Source organism: Ranitomeya imitator, chromosome 2 (genome assembly GCF_032444005.1).
Source record: "Ranitomeya imitator isolate aRanImi1 chromosome 2, aRanImi1.pri, whole genome shotgun sequence".
Classification (NCBI taxonomy): domain Eukaryota; kingdom Metazoa; phylum Chordata; class Amphibia; order Anura; family Dendrobatidae; genus Ranitomeya; species Ranitomeya imitator.
Window position 1 is genome coordinate 281,688,569 of NC_091283.1, and position 14,983 is coordinate 281,703,551.

General features: G+C 41.5%; 1 protein-coding gene across 2 annotated transcripts in view; it reads left to right on the forward strand.

Annotated features, from left to right (window-relative positions):
- The window catches only part of LOC138663154 (zinc finger protein 84-like), a 46,175-nt gene extending 38,066 nt beyond the window's left edge, over nt 1–8,109 (forward strand). For both annotated transcript variants that reach the window (XM_069749298.1, XM_069749299.1), the window contains exon 2: nt 2,950–8,109. In XM_069749298.1, coding sequence (XP_069605399.1) covers nt 2,950–4,802 — 1,853 coding nt within the window. In that variant the 3' untranslated portion in view covers nt 4,803–8,109. The remainder of the gene's footprint in view (nt 1–2,949) is intronic.
- The last annotated feature ends 6,874 nt before the right edge of the window (nt 8,110–14,983 follow it).

The following is a 14,983-nucleotide window of genomic DNA, read 5'->3' on the forward strand; positions in this document are numbered from 1 at the left end:
CACCAAACATGTCTAGATTATTTTTTTATCTAAGTGGTGAAAAAAAATTCCAAACTTTGCTAAAAAAAAAAAAAAAAAAAAAAAGAAAAGCGCTATTTTCCGATACCCATAGCGTCTCCATTTTTCGTGATCTGGGGTCGGGTGAGGGCTTATTTTTTGCGTGCTGAGCTTACATTTTTATTGATACCATTTTGGTGCAGATACGTTCTTTTGGTCACCCATTATTGCACTTTAACCCCTTAAGCCCCGAGGGTGGTTTGCACGTTAATGACCGGGCCAATTTTTACAATTCTGACCACTGTCCCTTTATGAGGTTATAACTCTGGAACGCTTCAACGGATCTTGGCGATTCTGACATTTTCTCGTGACGTACTGTACTTCATGTTAGTGGTAAAATTTATTCGATATAACTTGCGTTTATTTGTGAAAAAAATGGAAATTTGGCGAAAATTTTGAAAATTTCGCAATTTTCCAACTTTGAATTTTTATACCCTTAAATCACAGAGATATGTCATGCAAAATACTTAATAAGTAACATTTCCCACATGTCTACTTTACATCAGCACAATTTTGGAACCAAAATTTTTTTTTGTTAGGGAGTTATAAGGGTTAAAAGTTGACCAGCAATTTTTCATTTTTGCAACACCATTTTTTTTTTAGGGACCACATCTCATTTGAAGTCATTTTGAGGGGTCTATATGATAGAAAATACCCAAGTGTGACACCATTCTAAAAACTGCACCCCTCAAGGTGCTCAAAACCACATTCAAGAAGTTTATTAACCCTTCAGGTGTTTTACAGGAATTTTTGGAATGTTTAAATAAAAATAAACATTTAACTTTTTTTCACACAAAATTTATTTCAGCTCCAATTTGTTTTATTTTACCAACGGTAACAGGAGAAAATGGACCCCAAAAGTTGTTGTACAATTTGTCCTGAGTACGTTGATACCCCATATGTGGGGATAAACCACTGTGTGGGCGCATGGCAGAGCTCGGAAGGAAAGGAGAGCCATTTGACTTTTCAATGCAAAATTGACTGGAATTGAGATGGGACGCCATGTTGCGTTTGGAGAGCCCCTGATGTGCCTAAACATTGAAACCACCCAAAAGTGACACCATTTTGGAAAGTAGACCCCCTAAGGAACTTATCTAGATGTGTTTTCAGAGCTTTGAGCCCCCAAGTGTTTCACTACAGTTTATAACGCAGAGCCGTGAAAATAAAATTCTTTTTTTTTTTCACAAAAATGATTTTTTAGTCCCCAGTTATGTATTTTCACAAGGGTAACAGGATAAATTGGACCCCAAAAGTTGTTGTCCAATTTGTCCTGAGTACGCTGATACCCCATATGTGGGGGGGAAGCACTGTTTGGGCGCATGGCAGAGCTCGGAAGGGGAGGAGCGCCATTTGGAATACAGACTTAGATGGATTGGTCTGCAGGCATCACGTTGCATTTGCAGAGCCCCTGATGTACCCAAACAGTACAAACCCCCCACAAGTGACCCCATATTGGAAACTAGACCTCCCAAGGAACCTATCTAGATGTGTTGTGAGAACTTTGAACCCCAAGTGTTTCACTGCAGTTTACAACGCAGAGCCGCAAAAATAAAAAAAATCTTATTTTTCCCACAAAAATTATTTTTAGCCCCCCACATTTTTATTTTCCCAAGGATAACAAGAGAACTTGGACCCCAAAAGTTGTTGTCTAATTTGTCCTGAGTACGCTGATACCCCATATGTTGGGGTAAACCCCTGTTTGGGCGCATCGGAGAGCTCGGAAGGGAAGGAGCACTGTTTTACTTTTTCAACGCAGAATTGGCTGGAATTGAGATGGGACGCCATGTCGCGTTTGGAGAGCCCCTGATGTGCCTGAACAGTGGAAACTCCCCAATTCTACCTGAAACCCTAACCCTAACACACCCCTAACCCTAATCCCAACGGTAACCCTAATCACACCCCTAACCCTGACACACCCCTAATTCTAATCCCAACCCTAATCCCAACCGTAAATATAATCCAAACCCTAACCCTAACTTTAGCCCCAACCCTAACCCTAACTTTAGCCCCAACCCTAACTTTAGCTCCAACCCTAACCCCAACCCTCACCCTAGCCCCAACCCTAACCCTAGCCCCAACCCTAGCCCCAACCCTAACCCTAGCCCTAACCCTATCCCCAACCCTAACCCTAGCCCTGATGGGAAAATGGAAATAAATACATTTTTTTAATTTTATTATTTTTCCCTAACTAAGGGGGTGATGAAGGGGGGTTTGATTTACTTTTATAGCGTTTTTTATATCGGATTTTTATGATTGGCAGCCGTCACACACTAAAATACGCTTTTTTTATAGCAAAAAAGTTTTTGCGTCTCCACATTTTGAGACCTATAATTTTTCCATATTTTGGTTCACAGAGTCATGTGAGGTCTTGTTTTTTGCGGGACGAGTTGACGTTTTTATTGGTAACATTTTTGGACACATGACAGTTTTTGATCACTTTTTATTCCGATTTTTGTGAGGCAGAATGACCAAAAACCAGCTATTCATGAATTTCTTTTGGGGGAGGCGTTTATACCATTCCGCGTTTGGTAAAGTGGATGAAGCAGTTTTATTCGTCGGGTCAGTACGATTACAGCGATACCTCATTTATATCATTTTTTTATGTTTTGGCGCTTTTATACGATAAAAGCTATTTTATAGAAAAAATAATTATTTTGGCAATCCTTTATTCTCAGGACTATAACTTTTATTTTTTGCTTATTATGCTTTGTGGCGGCTCTACTAGTTCATGCTATGAGGTTTTCTATTACACTGTGAACTGTCATTGTCTTGGTGAATAATTCAATATTTTTAAAAAACTTGCAATTTTTACAGACAGTTTAAGTAAAAATGTAAAAAAAATAAAAATTAAGGATATTTTATTTAAAAATGATTTTTTTTTTGTCTTAGCAGCTGATTGTACCAGGAGATCAGAGGGACAGCTGACAAATTCAGTTTTTAAATCAGATGAGCTTGAGATCCCACAGGATACAATTGAAGTGAATGCCATTACTCCAGATATACCATCATCCCTTCACAGCAAAGATCTATCATCTGATCCTTTGAAACAGGTCCTGTCTTCTGATTCATTATCGACTACTAAGGAAAGTAAAAGTCACAAAATAAGCATTAAAAAACTAACCACTCCTAAATCAAAGAAGCCATTTTCACCTTCAGAATATGGAAACCATTTTACCCTCGAAAAGTCTTTTCCTAAGCCTCAAAAAAGTCACACAGCGGAAAACAGATTTTCTTGTTCCAAGTGTGGGAACTGTTTTAACCGGAAATCAGATCTTGATAGACACAAGAGCAGTCACACAGGGGAGAAGCCATTTTCCTGTTCAGAATGTGGGAAATGTTTTGCAGACAAATCAACTCTTGGTAAACATCAGAGAAGTCACAAAGAGGAGAAGCCTTTTTCCTGTTCAGAATGTGGAAAAGGTTATAACCAGAAATCAACTCTTCTTATTCATCAGAGAACCCACACAGGAGAGAAGCCTTTTTCATGTTCAGAATGTGGTAAAAGTTTCAATAGGAAATCAGTTTTTGTTACGCACCAGAGAACCCACACAGGGGAGAAGCCTTTTTCATGTTTGGAATGTGGGAAAGGTTATAACCAGAAATCAACTCTTCTTATTCATCAGAGAACACACACAGGAGAGAAGCCTTTTTTATGTTCAGAATGTGGGAAATGTTTTGCGAGTAAATCAACTCTTCTTATTCATCAGATAACCCACACAGGGGAGAAGCTTTTTTCATGTTCAGAATGTGAGAAAGGTTATAACCAGAAATCAAATCTGCTTATTCATCAGAGAACACACACAGGGGATAAGCCTTTTTCATGTTCAGAATGTGGTAAAAGTTTCAATAGGAAATCCGATTTTGTTACGCACCAGAGAAGCCATACAGGGGAGAAGCCTTTTTCATGTTCGGAATGTGGGAAAGGTTATAACCAGAAATCAACTCTTCTTATTCATCAGAGAACCCACACAGGAGAGAAGCCTTTTTCATGTTCAGAATGTGGAAAATGTTTTAACCGGAAATTACATCTTCTTAATCACCAGAGAACTCACACAGGGGAGAAACCATTTTCATGTTCAGAATGTGGGAAATGTTTTAACCGGAAAGAGCGTCTTGATAGCCACCAGAAATCTCACACAGGAAAAAAGCTTTATTCCTGTTCAGAATGTGAGAAATGTTTTGCGATTAAATCAACTCTTCTTAGTCATCACAGAATCCACACAGGGGAGAAGCCTTTTTCATGTTCAGAATGTGGGAAATGTTTTAACCAGAAATCAAGACTTCTTATTCATCAGATAACCCACACAGGGGAGATGCCTTTTTCATGTTCAGAATGTGGGAAATGTTTTAACCAGAAATCAAGACTTCTTATTCATCAGAGAACCCACACAGGGGAGATGCCTTTTTCATGTTCAGAATGTGGGAAAGGTTATAACGAGAAATCATCTCTTCTTATTCATCAGAGAACTCACGCAAAGGATAAGCCCTTTTCATGTTCAGAATGTGGGAAATGTTTTTTGGTTAAATCAACTCTTCTTAGGCACCATCACACTCACACAGGGGAGAAGCCTTTTTCATGTTCAGAATGTGGGAAATGTTTTAACCGGAAATTTACTCTTATTAGTCATCAGAGAATCCATACAGGGGAAAAGCCTTTTTCATGTTCAGAATGTGGGAAATGTTTTAAGCAGAAATCAAATCTTAATACACATCAGAGAAGCCACATAGGGGAGAAGCCCTTTTAACTACAGGGTTGTCCATTACTAGGTAAACCCCTTGTCATTCCTCGTGTTTGGCCTCGCTAAAATAAAAACACTGATACTTACCTTCCACGCCAGGCCGTTCTAGTGGTGTCAACACTCTCGCTACAGGGGCTCGTGAGGTTGTTACATAACACGAGCCCTGCACTCAATCTGCACCACCTTAGTATGTATTTAATATCAACAGGAAGCCAGGTTGGCGGCTGTTATCTGACTTCCTCTTATTGTTCGATTAGTCCAAAGGTGGGGACAGTGACACTATCGCTGATTGGGCGCAGGGCTCACATGATGTAACAACCTCACATGAGCCCCGGGACCACAAGTACTGACACCGCTGGAAGACTCCTGCATGGACGTTTGTGTAAGTGTTTTTATTTTAACAGGACCAAACATGAGGCATTAGAAGGGATTGTCCTAGTAGTGACATTTAAAAATTACTCAGGAGAGAAACTATATATTGACAAATAGTACAAAAACATATACCAAACTGTCGTATAATTAAATGAGAAAGGGAAATTGCATTAAAACTTACTGTATTTTTGGACTATAAGACACACTTTTAACAAGAAAAACAGCTTGAAAAATTAGTGTGTGTTTCTTAATGACTGGAGGAAACTTTCTGTGACAAATGTGTCCTTCCTGATCACTGAGAGAACTGCTCTCTGTCCTCCAACCCCACACCTAACTGATTGCTACTGGCAGGAGAGGAAGGTACCAGGACCTGCACAGAGTCTGCATATCCTGAGTGAGCAACTGTAGAACTTTCCACCTGACTTGCTCAAGGACATTTCAGATCATGTAATCAATCACATGACCTGGAAGGAACTGCAAAATGGAGTAATTATACATTCTATGTGTATGCAAATGTTCATATGTAGCAGAGCTGTGTGTATGTAAGTGTGCGTATTTAGGAGAACTTTGTATATGTCTGCATACAATATGGAGCAGAAATGTGTGAGTACGTACATGTCTCTCACGTAGAACAATCTCAATTATTCATATTTAGATACTTTATTTATACCTTATTAAAAAGGAACTACTTGATATGAGCCTGATCAGAAAAACTTTACAAATTGGCACTATAGAAATGAAAAAAATGTATACAATTCCTATGGCATATACATTAAATCACGTGTTAATAGATAGGTAGGTGGAAAGGGGTATGGAGCCTCAATCATTTCCCCATTAGTTATTCATCTTTATGTACCCTACCTTGCCACAGAGGTTGGCACCCGAAATTGAGCATGCAAGTTGTGGCGCCCCCGCTTACCGTCTTCTTACCCTGATTACCCCTAGAACGTCCTCAGTACTACAACCCCTCACAGCATGAAAAAGTTAAACCAAACACAGTTTTGTCAAATAGTCATCTGAAAAGATATCTGGAAAGTGATAATGTGTTAACCAACAATATTTCTTATACTACATAAGAGGCTCCTTCAATATTTACAGAGGTATAATTCAGATATTTAGGACACCAAAAGATAGTGTCCGTGCCTCTAATAAGGTGCCAATCGTGCCACATTGTTGTCACAGAGAAGTAAAGTGACCATGCATGAAATTCACACATGGAAGGAGCTTTATAGGTAGTTTAAGCTATGTGTGAATTTCATGCATGGTCACTATACTTCTCTGTGACAATACTGTAGCACTATTGGCACCTTATTAGAGGCACGGACAATTTATCAATTTATTTCATGAGCATTTGAATTACACCTCTGTAAACATATAAAGCTTCTTCTATGTAGAACAAGCTATTATTTACAGAGGTATAATTCAAATGCTCATGAAATAAATGGATAAATTGTCCGTACCTCTAAGGTGCCAATAGTGCTACAGTATCGTCACAGACAAAACACCTCTTCATCTTGTAAATAGCGAGTCCATTCAACATGTTGTAGGTTCCAGCTTGTCAGAACAATGTGTATAGAATCCGCACATAGCTACCATTATATTGTGAACAGGTAAATTGTTTGACATGTGGTAATATAATTTATACCAAAAACAATGATTAATCTGTCTCGTTATATTGGACTTCTATTATTCTGAACACTACTGTATATGTGATTTTTTGGTGTGGGGAAATGGCTTCCTCAAGATGAGGATTGGCAAAAAGAATTTCCCAGTGTCTTTTGACTCCTTGGTAAACGCTGCTGGATTGACTATCAAAGGTGCCAATAATATACATAAATCCACCCTCTGGTTCTCTCCTTGCCAGACTTAGAAGTGGATGTCTGTCTCTCCTCAAAGCATGATTAAAGGCTGCAGTAAAGACATTAGTTGCATATTGTTTGTCATAGAAAATATTAAAATCTCCCCTCCCTCCTTCTGTCCTCTCTTTTTTTGCAGTGGGACAAAAGCTTGCAATCTAGCTAACACTCTTAGAAATAGATTACATTGTAGAAAAAGAGAAATTAACTATCCTATCTAACATGCAGGCAGCTCCTTTTGTGAAGTAAAGGCTTCTTGCAGTGTCAAGTGTGTTGTGCAACATCAAAGAGTTATTGCTTGGACAGGTAATTGAGATTTAGAATAGACAGAAGAACTCTTTTCAGAGGATTGGACAAATAATTAAGACAGGAAAAGGTTTTTGTGAAGTGAGAGGATTAAAGCAAAGACCTCACACTTTAGAGACACTATTGCTTTTCACAGGTGCACATTCCTATCATCCAACCATCTTCACCAGACGCCTGGCACTGATGGGAAAGTTGAATATTGGGGCTTGTATAAATTGATAGTCATGTGATATACATTTTTTACTTCAGAGTTAATCGGGGAAGAATCTGCATGTTTTCTCATAACTGTAACCCCTGCCTATGAACCACAAATCCATAGAGGCCAGATAACTGACAGCAGCCATGGCATGGCTAAGGTAAAATCCTAATGGAAAGTATGGCGATGATCTCAAACTTCTGCAATCATCAAGAGTGAAGTTATCGCGTAAGTTGTGGGTTTCATAAAATCCTGAAGGGCTGATAACATCCCACAATCCAGCCCACGTGAGGTCATCACGGGATGATGTGTGTGTCACTCAGGTACTGATAAAAGGTCATGATCTTGATTCCTTTAGACAGATACACATTGTGTATGCATGAATCCTGTTAGCTGAATGGTACCCAAATCAAAGTGCTCTTCCACTAAGTTGCCTCATCTCTGAGTGACGTATTAACTTTGTTCCGCTATTCCTTTTTATATTATGTAGCTGTATATGCTATATTGTTTTGTCCCTATTGTAAAATATTTTGTACATGTTTGATAAACATTGCCTATCATTTGGATTAAATATAAAACGTAATAGTAGCGTTCCTTTTGTTCTGTAAACCACACACCTGAAAGCCAAAACCAGGCCTCCAGTCAACCTGTATAATAAAATCGACTGGTGGTGGCGGCGAGTAGTGTTATTCCCCAGCCTCTCCCCTATGCCAAGCCCTTCACTGGCTTCCTATCACCCAGATACTCAATTTCAAAACCCTTACAACGACATACAAAACCATCCACAACTTGTCTGTTAGAATCTTTTTAGTTTTTGACCATCCGCCATCCTTGTTGTGGTTTCTGGCTGCTGGTCTTTCTCCCCTGGTGCTGGGTTGTCTTAGGTCAGGTGATTGTATCACCCTTTATTACCCAGCACCTGCCTCCCAGTCCTTGCTGGACATCAGTATTAATCCGCTAGAGTTCTGGCTAGGTGCTTTGATAGCTTTCTGTGTTTGATATTGTGCAGTTCTGGGACCCCCAGTTCCGCTATCCTTAGTTTCTGTTTTCTGTTGGTTTCTTCAGCCGTCTCTGTATTTTCTATTATGAGGTGACCTGTTTTTTATACCCAGTCCTTAGATCTTTTAGGGACCTCCTTCCCCCTATCTATAGGTCTTTGCTTGACATTAACCTAGGATCGTCCGTGGATCTATTCGCTAGGAATGGCCCATTCCATCATAGGGTATCAGCCTAGTCTCAGTGCAGGGTCAGTTTTCCCCCTTCTATCCTAGTTCTGTGTTGCAGTTCCGTAACAGTTTGTCCAGCCACACATATAAAAAAATATATATATTTTCCCGGATTCAATATGTGCAGCGTAAAAGAAGTTGCTCAGCTCTTGCAAGGGTTAACTTTGGAAGTTACCGACCTGCAACAGCACGTGAGTAATTACTCTGGAGCACGCTCTAAAGAACCTAAGGTAGGATTACCTGAGTTTTTTTGTGGTAATCGGCAGGAATTTTTTACGTTTTTAAAATGCATGTTTACTATATTTTCGGCTTAGACCCAGATCCTCAGGGAGTGAATTACAGTGGGGATTATTTTGCCTTTATTGCGAAGTGAACCCCAAATCTGGGCATTTTCATTACATCCTGATGATCCTTGTTTGACATCAGTAGAAGCATTTTTTTCTCCAATGGGGTTGTTGTATGATGATCCTGATCGGGTCACATCAGCTGAGGCAGAGCTCAGATGGCCTAAACAGGGTTCTGTTAATGCTGAGAGGTATTGCACCCAGTTCAGTTGATGGTCCGCAGAGGTCAGGTGGAATGACGCAGCGCTCAAGAGTCAGTTTTTAGCAGGTTTAAGTGAAAGAGTTAAAGAATTGCTCATTGCATATCCTGGACCTGATACTTTGGAAACTGCTATGCAGTTAGCTATCCGTGTGGATAGAAGATTGAGAGGCAAACAGAATGAAGAGAAGGCTCTTATAATGCTGAACCCAGTCTCTCAGGATAGGCCAGTCGACAGCGGAGAACCAATGCAACTTGGGGCGATGTCCTCTCTTTCCCAGGAAAGGGAAAAGAGGTTTTCTGAAGGGCTATGCTTGTATTGTGGTAAGGCTAACCATTGTATTAAGCAATGTGAGGTTCACATAAGGAAAGAAAAAGGTCAGTAGAGTAACACTCCAGTTCGTATTGCGTTTTTACGGTCCGTAGGAGTTTTTTTTCTGGTAATACCACATATCATGGTCATTCCATTGATTTTCAGGTAATGGTGGATTGTGGTTCTGCGTGCACTTAATTTGATTGATCAACATATCTTAGACAAATATAAGTTTGATTCTGAACCATTGTCATCTCCTATTCCTTTTGTGGCTATTGATAATACTCCTCTGGAACATGGGTGTATTTCTCGAAAGATTACCGGGTTCCCACTTATTGTGAATATGGAACATCAAGAGAGTATAGACTTGTTTGTCCTTGCTAATTTACCTTGCCCAGTCATCCTAGGTTTACCCTGGTTAAAAGTGCACAATCTTTTGCTGGACTGGTCGTCTAGTACTATAAGGTCCTGGGGTCAGGGGTGTTATGATAATTGTTGTAATGTTCACATTGCTGCTGTTGTGAAGAAGCTACCTGAAGCCATTCAGGATTTCTGGAGGGTATTTTCGGAGGTTGAGTCATAAGTTCTACCACCCCATAGAGATTACGACTGCGCTATTGTGTTCGTCCCAGGTGCCACACTTCCTAAGAGTCGTTTATTTCATCTGACGATTCCCGAGAGGGAGGCCTTAAAGGAATACCTACAGACTAGTTTAGATGCAGGTCATATAAGACCCTCTAAGTCCCCTGTGGCTGCAGGATTCTTTTTTGTTAAAAAGAAGGATGGGGGCCTTAGGCCGTGTCTGGATTTTTGGGACATTAATAAGATCACTGTGCGCAATGCTTACCCATTACCACTGATTCCAGATTTGTTTAACCAACTAACTGGAGGGAAATGGCTCGCTAAGATTGACCTTCGTGGGGCATATAATTTGCTGCGGGTGAAGGAGGGTGATGAATGGAAGACAGCCATTAATACCCCGGAAGGTCATTTTGAGTGTCTGGTGATACCTTTTGGCCTTTCCAATGCGCCTGCGTTTTTTCAAAATTTAGTGACATTCTGAGGTCATTGATTGGTAGGAGTGTTATTGTTTATTTGGATTATATTTTGATCTATTCACCTGATCTGGAGTCGCATTGGCAGAGAGTCCGCAAAGTTCTACAGATTTTGAGCAAAACTCACTCTTTTCTAAATAGGAGAAGTGCGAGTTTGCAGTACAGAAAATGAGTTTTTTGGGGTACCTTGTCTCCAGTGATGGGTTTGAGATGGACCCAGTGAAGGTTCAGGCAGTGCTGGAGTGGCCTAAGCCTGAATGTTTGAAGTCGTTTCAGAGATTTTTAGGGTTTGCTAATTATTACAGAAAATTCATAAAAAAAAATTCTGTGATCGCTAAACCTATAACTGATCTCGCCAAGAAGGGTTCTGTTACTGTCCAATGGTCCTCTGAGGCTGTTAAGGCTTTTGAGCATTTCAAGGAGAGGTTTAGCTCTGCTCCTGTTTTGATCCAGACAGATGAGGTCAAGCCATTTGTGGTAGAGGTTGATGCTTCTTCAGTAGGGGTGGGGGCAGTTCTGTCCCAGGAGGAAGAGGATGGGTTGCATCCCTGTGCTTTCTTCTCTAAAAAAATTTCAGAGACTGAGCTCAACTATGATGTTGGGAACTCGCGTTTGAGCATTGGCTACATTTTTTGGAGGGGGCTAGACATCCGATGCAGGTTTTTACTGATCATAAGAATCTGATATATCTGGATGCTGCTAACTGTTTGACTGCCCGTCAAGGTAGGTGGGCACTGTTTTTTGCCCGGTTTCATTTCTCTGTAATATATATCCCTAGGACAAAGAATGTTAAAGCGGATGCTTTGTCTCGTATCTCTCCAGCAGTTAATACTGAGAAGGAGGAATGTATTTTGCAGAAAGGGGTGGTGGTAGCAGCATTGGGTTCTGAGTTGGGAAATAGCATCCTAGGGGCCCAGAATGCTGCACCAACTAACAATCCGTATGGTAAATTATTTGTGCCTAGAGCCTTGCAGAGAGCTTTGTTTGCTGAATGTCATTATTCTCGGTTGGCTGGTCATCCAGGGATTTCAGAAACTAGAAAGTTGATCGGTCGAAGTTTCTGGTGGCCAGGGTGGCAAAGCGCATTCATCAAGTGGGTGCGTCAGTGTACTGTGTGCGCTAGGTCGAAGGCCTCATATGCCGCGGCTGCAGGGTTGCTGTGCCCTTTTGGAGGTTCCTAGTTCGACATGGTCACATCTTGCTCTGGATTTTATCACCGATCTGCCGGTCTCTGAGGGTTTGTGACAGATTAAAGGTTCATTTGTCATTTTCGTCAGGTTATCATCCGGAGTACAATGGACAGACCGAAATGAAGAACCAGGACGTCGAGCAGTTTTTGAGATGTTTTGTAGCAGACAATCAGGGGATGTGGTCGGAATATCTACCACAAGCTGAGTTTGCTCTTAATAATCATATGTCTTCTTCGGCTGGGTGTTCTTTTTTTTGCTGTACAGGGAGACATCCATCTTTCGGTCCATTTTCAAAGATTAGGGCAATGGTGCCTGAGGAGGAGAGTTTTTCTGGAAATTTGGACAGGGTTTGGACCAATGTACACCATAATCTGAAAGAGGCAAATAGGAGGTCAAATAAATATTTTGACAAGAAAAGAAGGGAGGCGTTGTTTGTAGTTGGGGACATCGTCTGGTTGTCCTCTAAGAATCTGCCTTTGAAGATCCCTTCTAAAAAACTGGGCTTAAGTTTGTGAGACCCTTCAAAGTGGTTCAGGTTGTCAACTCGGCAGAGGTGAAATTAGACATCAACTCATTCTGGAGAATTAAATCCGTTTTTCATGTATCTTTACTGAAGAATGTTGACACACCAGATAAGGAAGCGATGCCGACTGTTCCTCCATTTGATGAGGACGGCGAGTTTGAAATTTCACACATTTTAGATTCCAGGTGGCACAGAGGAAGGTTGCAGTATCTCGTGTCCTGGAAGGGATTCAGTCCCGAGGATAATTCCTGGGTGAAAGCTGAGGACGTCTCGGCCTCAAGGCTGATTATATGATCATTTCTTATAAAACAGTGGATCTGTGAGATGACAAAAGGATTCAGTTTTGTACATCTTCCATGGCCAGATCACAATGTTTCCCCCTTATCGGCCAGCTTATAGACATCAGATAGATTTTTACGTTGATTGAGACTACATCTTTCTTGATGCATCAGATTGTCTTTATAGATGGATGTAGGTAATTTCAGGAACTCATTTGATACTGACTTAACATAGACATCTACAGTGGATAGATGCAGGGATCTTACCCGGGGTATCAGGTGTATGTTCACAAATCCTCTAATATTCTTAGCGCTTCCTGTTTTTTTGTCAGTTGGAAATTGTCTCATAGTTTCTTCATCATGGAAAATTAGTGGGCATTATTATGTGGGGTACTAAGAGGATCAGTAATTGGGACACTCACAGTAGCAGCGACTCTGCATCGGGGTGACAATAGGATGAAGAGTTTGTGCAGGTTGGGAATAGATGGAGACGGTGCTGGAAATGTGAGAAGTCAAAGGTGTCTTTCTTCTAATCTCTGCAGATGAGTCCTGGCCGGAGAAGTTGTCGTGTCAGGCTGGGTCGGATGGAGAAAAGGAGAAAGTGAATGGCTCCATCAGAAAGAACGTCAGCTGTGACTTACTACATAACAGCACTGAAATCTTGTATGTGTTCTGCAGTGCTGGTATTTACCACTGTAAGTCACCATATGGCGGTAATATCAGTGTTAGACCATGTTCACACGATCAGTATTAGGTCAGTATTTTACATCAGTGTTCGTAAGTCAAAATCAGGAGTGGATCAATCAGAGGAAAATAAGCACATGCACCACTTCTGCATTTCTCACCGGCTCCTGGTTTGGGCTTACAAATAAAGATGTAAAATACTGAACGTGTGAATGTGGCCTTAATCTTTGTATACGGATCTTTATTAACAACCTATGATTAGGCTGTGCCACAGTAGTTGCACACACGGTTATTTGGTGTAACACTGGTGGATGTGGACCCACTGCACCACAGGCCGGGTTTACCCTGGAGGGACGTATCTAGGTGTCCACCAGGTCTTCACTAGAGCTGCTGGTGGAGAGGACAGGCTGAACAGCCGGTAGACACCAGATACTACTCCAGGGTAACCAGGCCTGCACCAGCTGATGGAAGAGCGAGAGACACGAGTGTGAGGTACAACAGGAGAGATAAACTGGACATAAGCAGAATGAATTGCCTGGGAACCAACATTTATCAGAGAGTGGTAGGTGGAGCTGCCTAATATAGGACCTGCCGCCACGCGATAGGCTGGTGAACCTAATCTCTGAAAGACACAGCAGGGTTATATTCCTGTAGAGACTGGCCAATCCCCCCTAAAGCCAAATGGAAGCAACATACTGAGAAGCCATGCGATGACCATGGAGAGTAGGGAGGCGCTGAGAGGGCAGGTGAGGTACCACCGTAACACCTGGGTAGGAGCCCACTCAGATGTTTCCTCCTTGAGCTGAACCCCTCGCTGAGCCTCAGAACAAATGTAATATCTTCACAGCCACGTGGTAAAGAAATCAATGACACCTGTGGGATCAAAATGCCCATTACACCCTTAGATTACTTCCCTGGTGGGTAAAGTGTCTGAAATGGGGTCTTTTTAGGGGGTTATATGTCTTCACACACCTCGGGGGCTTTGTAATTGGCCCCACATGCGAGGCCTGCCAAATTACTGCTCGAAAAGCAAAACAGTGACTCTCCCCATTGGAGCCCGGCCGTGTGCAGTCATTTCTGGCCTCAGGTTTGGGAGAAATTTCTGTATAAATTGTGGCTCCATTTTACTCTGTGAAATTGAAAATTTTGGACTCAAAACATTTTAGCAGTAAAACATAATTTTTTGTTTCCACGACCAGAAATATAAAAATCTATGATGCAATTGTGGGTTCAACATGCCCCCCACACTCAGATGGATTCACTGAGGACTGTCGCTCTGAAATGGGGTCACTTTGGGGGAGGGGGGGTCGCTGTTCTGGCAGCTGCACATTATTCCAGACAAATCTGCAATCCAGAAACCAAGCAGTGATTCTTCCGTCCGGAGCGAGATCTCCTGTGACACTCTGGGGGTTGCCTCATTCTCTAGAAATTGCTTTATAAATTGTGCAGCGTCCTATAAGATATCCCTGCCCACAGCGCCCCCATCCAGCGAGTGTCTGAGAAAGGTCATTACACCGAAACGTCACGAAGTTCAGATCCAAGGAGCACGATCACATTTATCATTGCTGCGCGCTGTGTACAGCATCAATGGAGGGAGCAGCGCATTCTCTTATCACTGGGATCCAACTCCACTCCACTCGCTCCT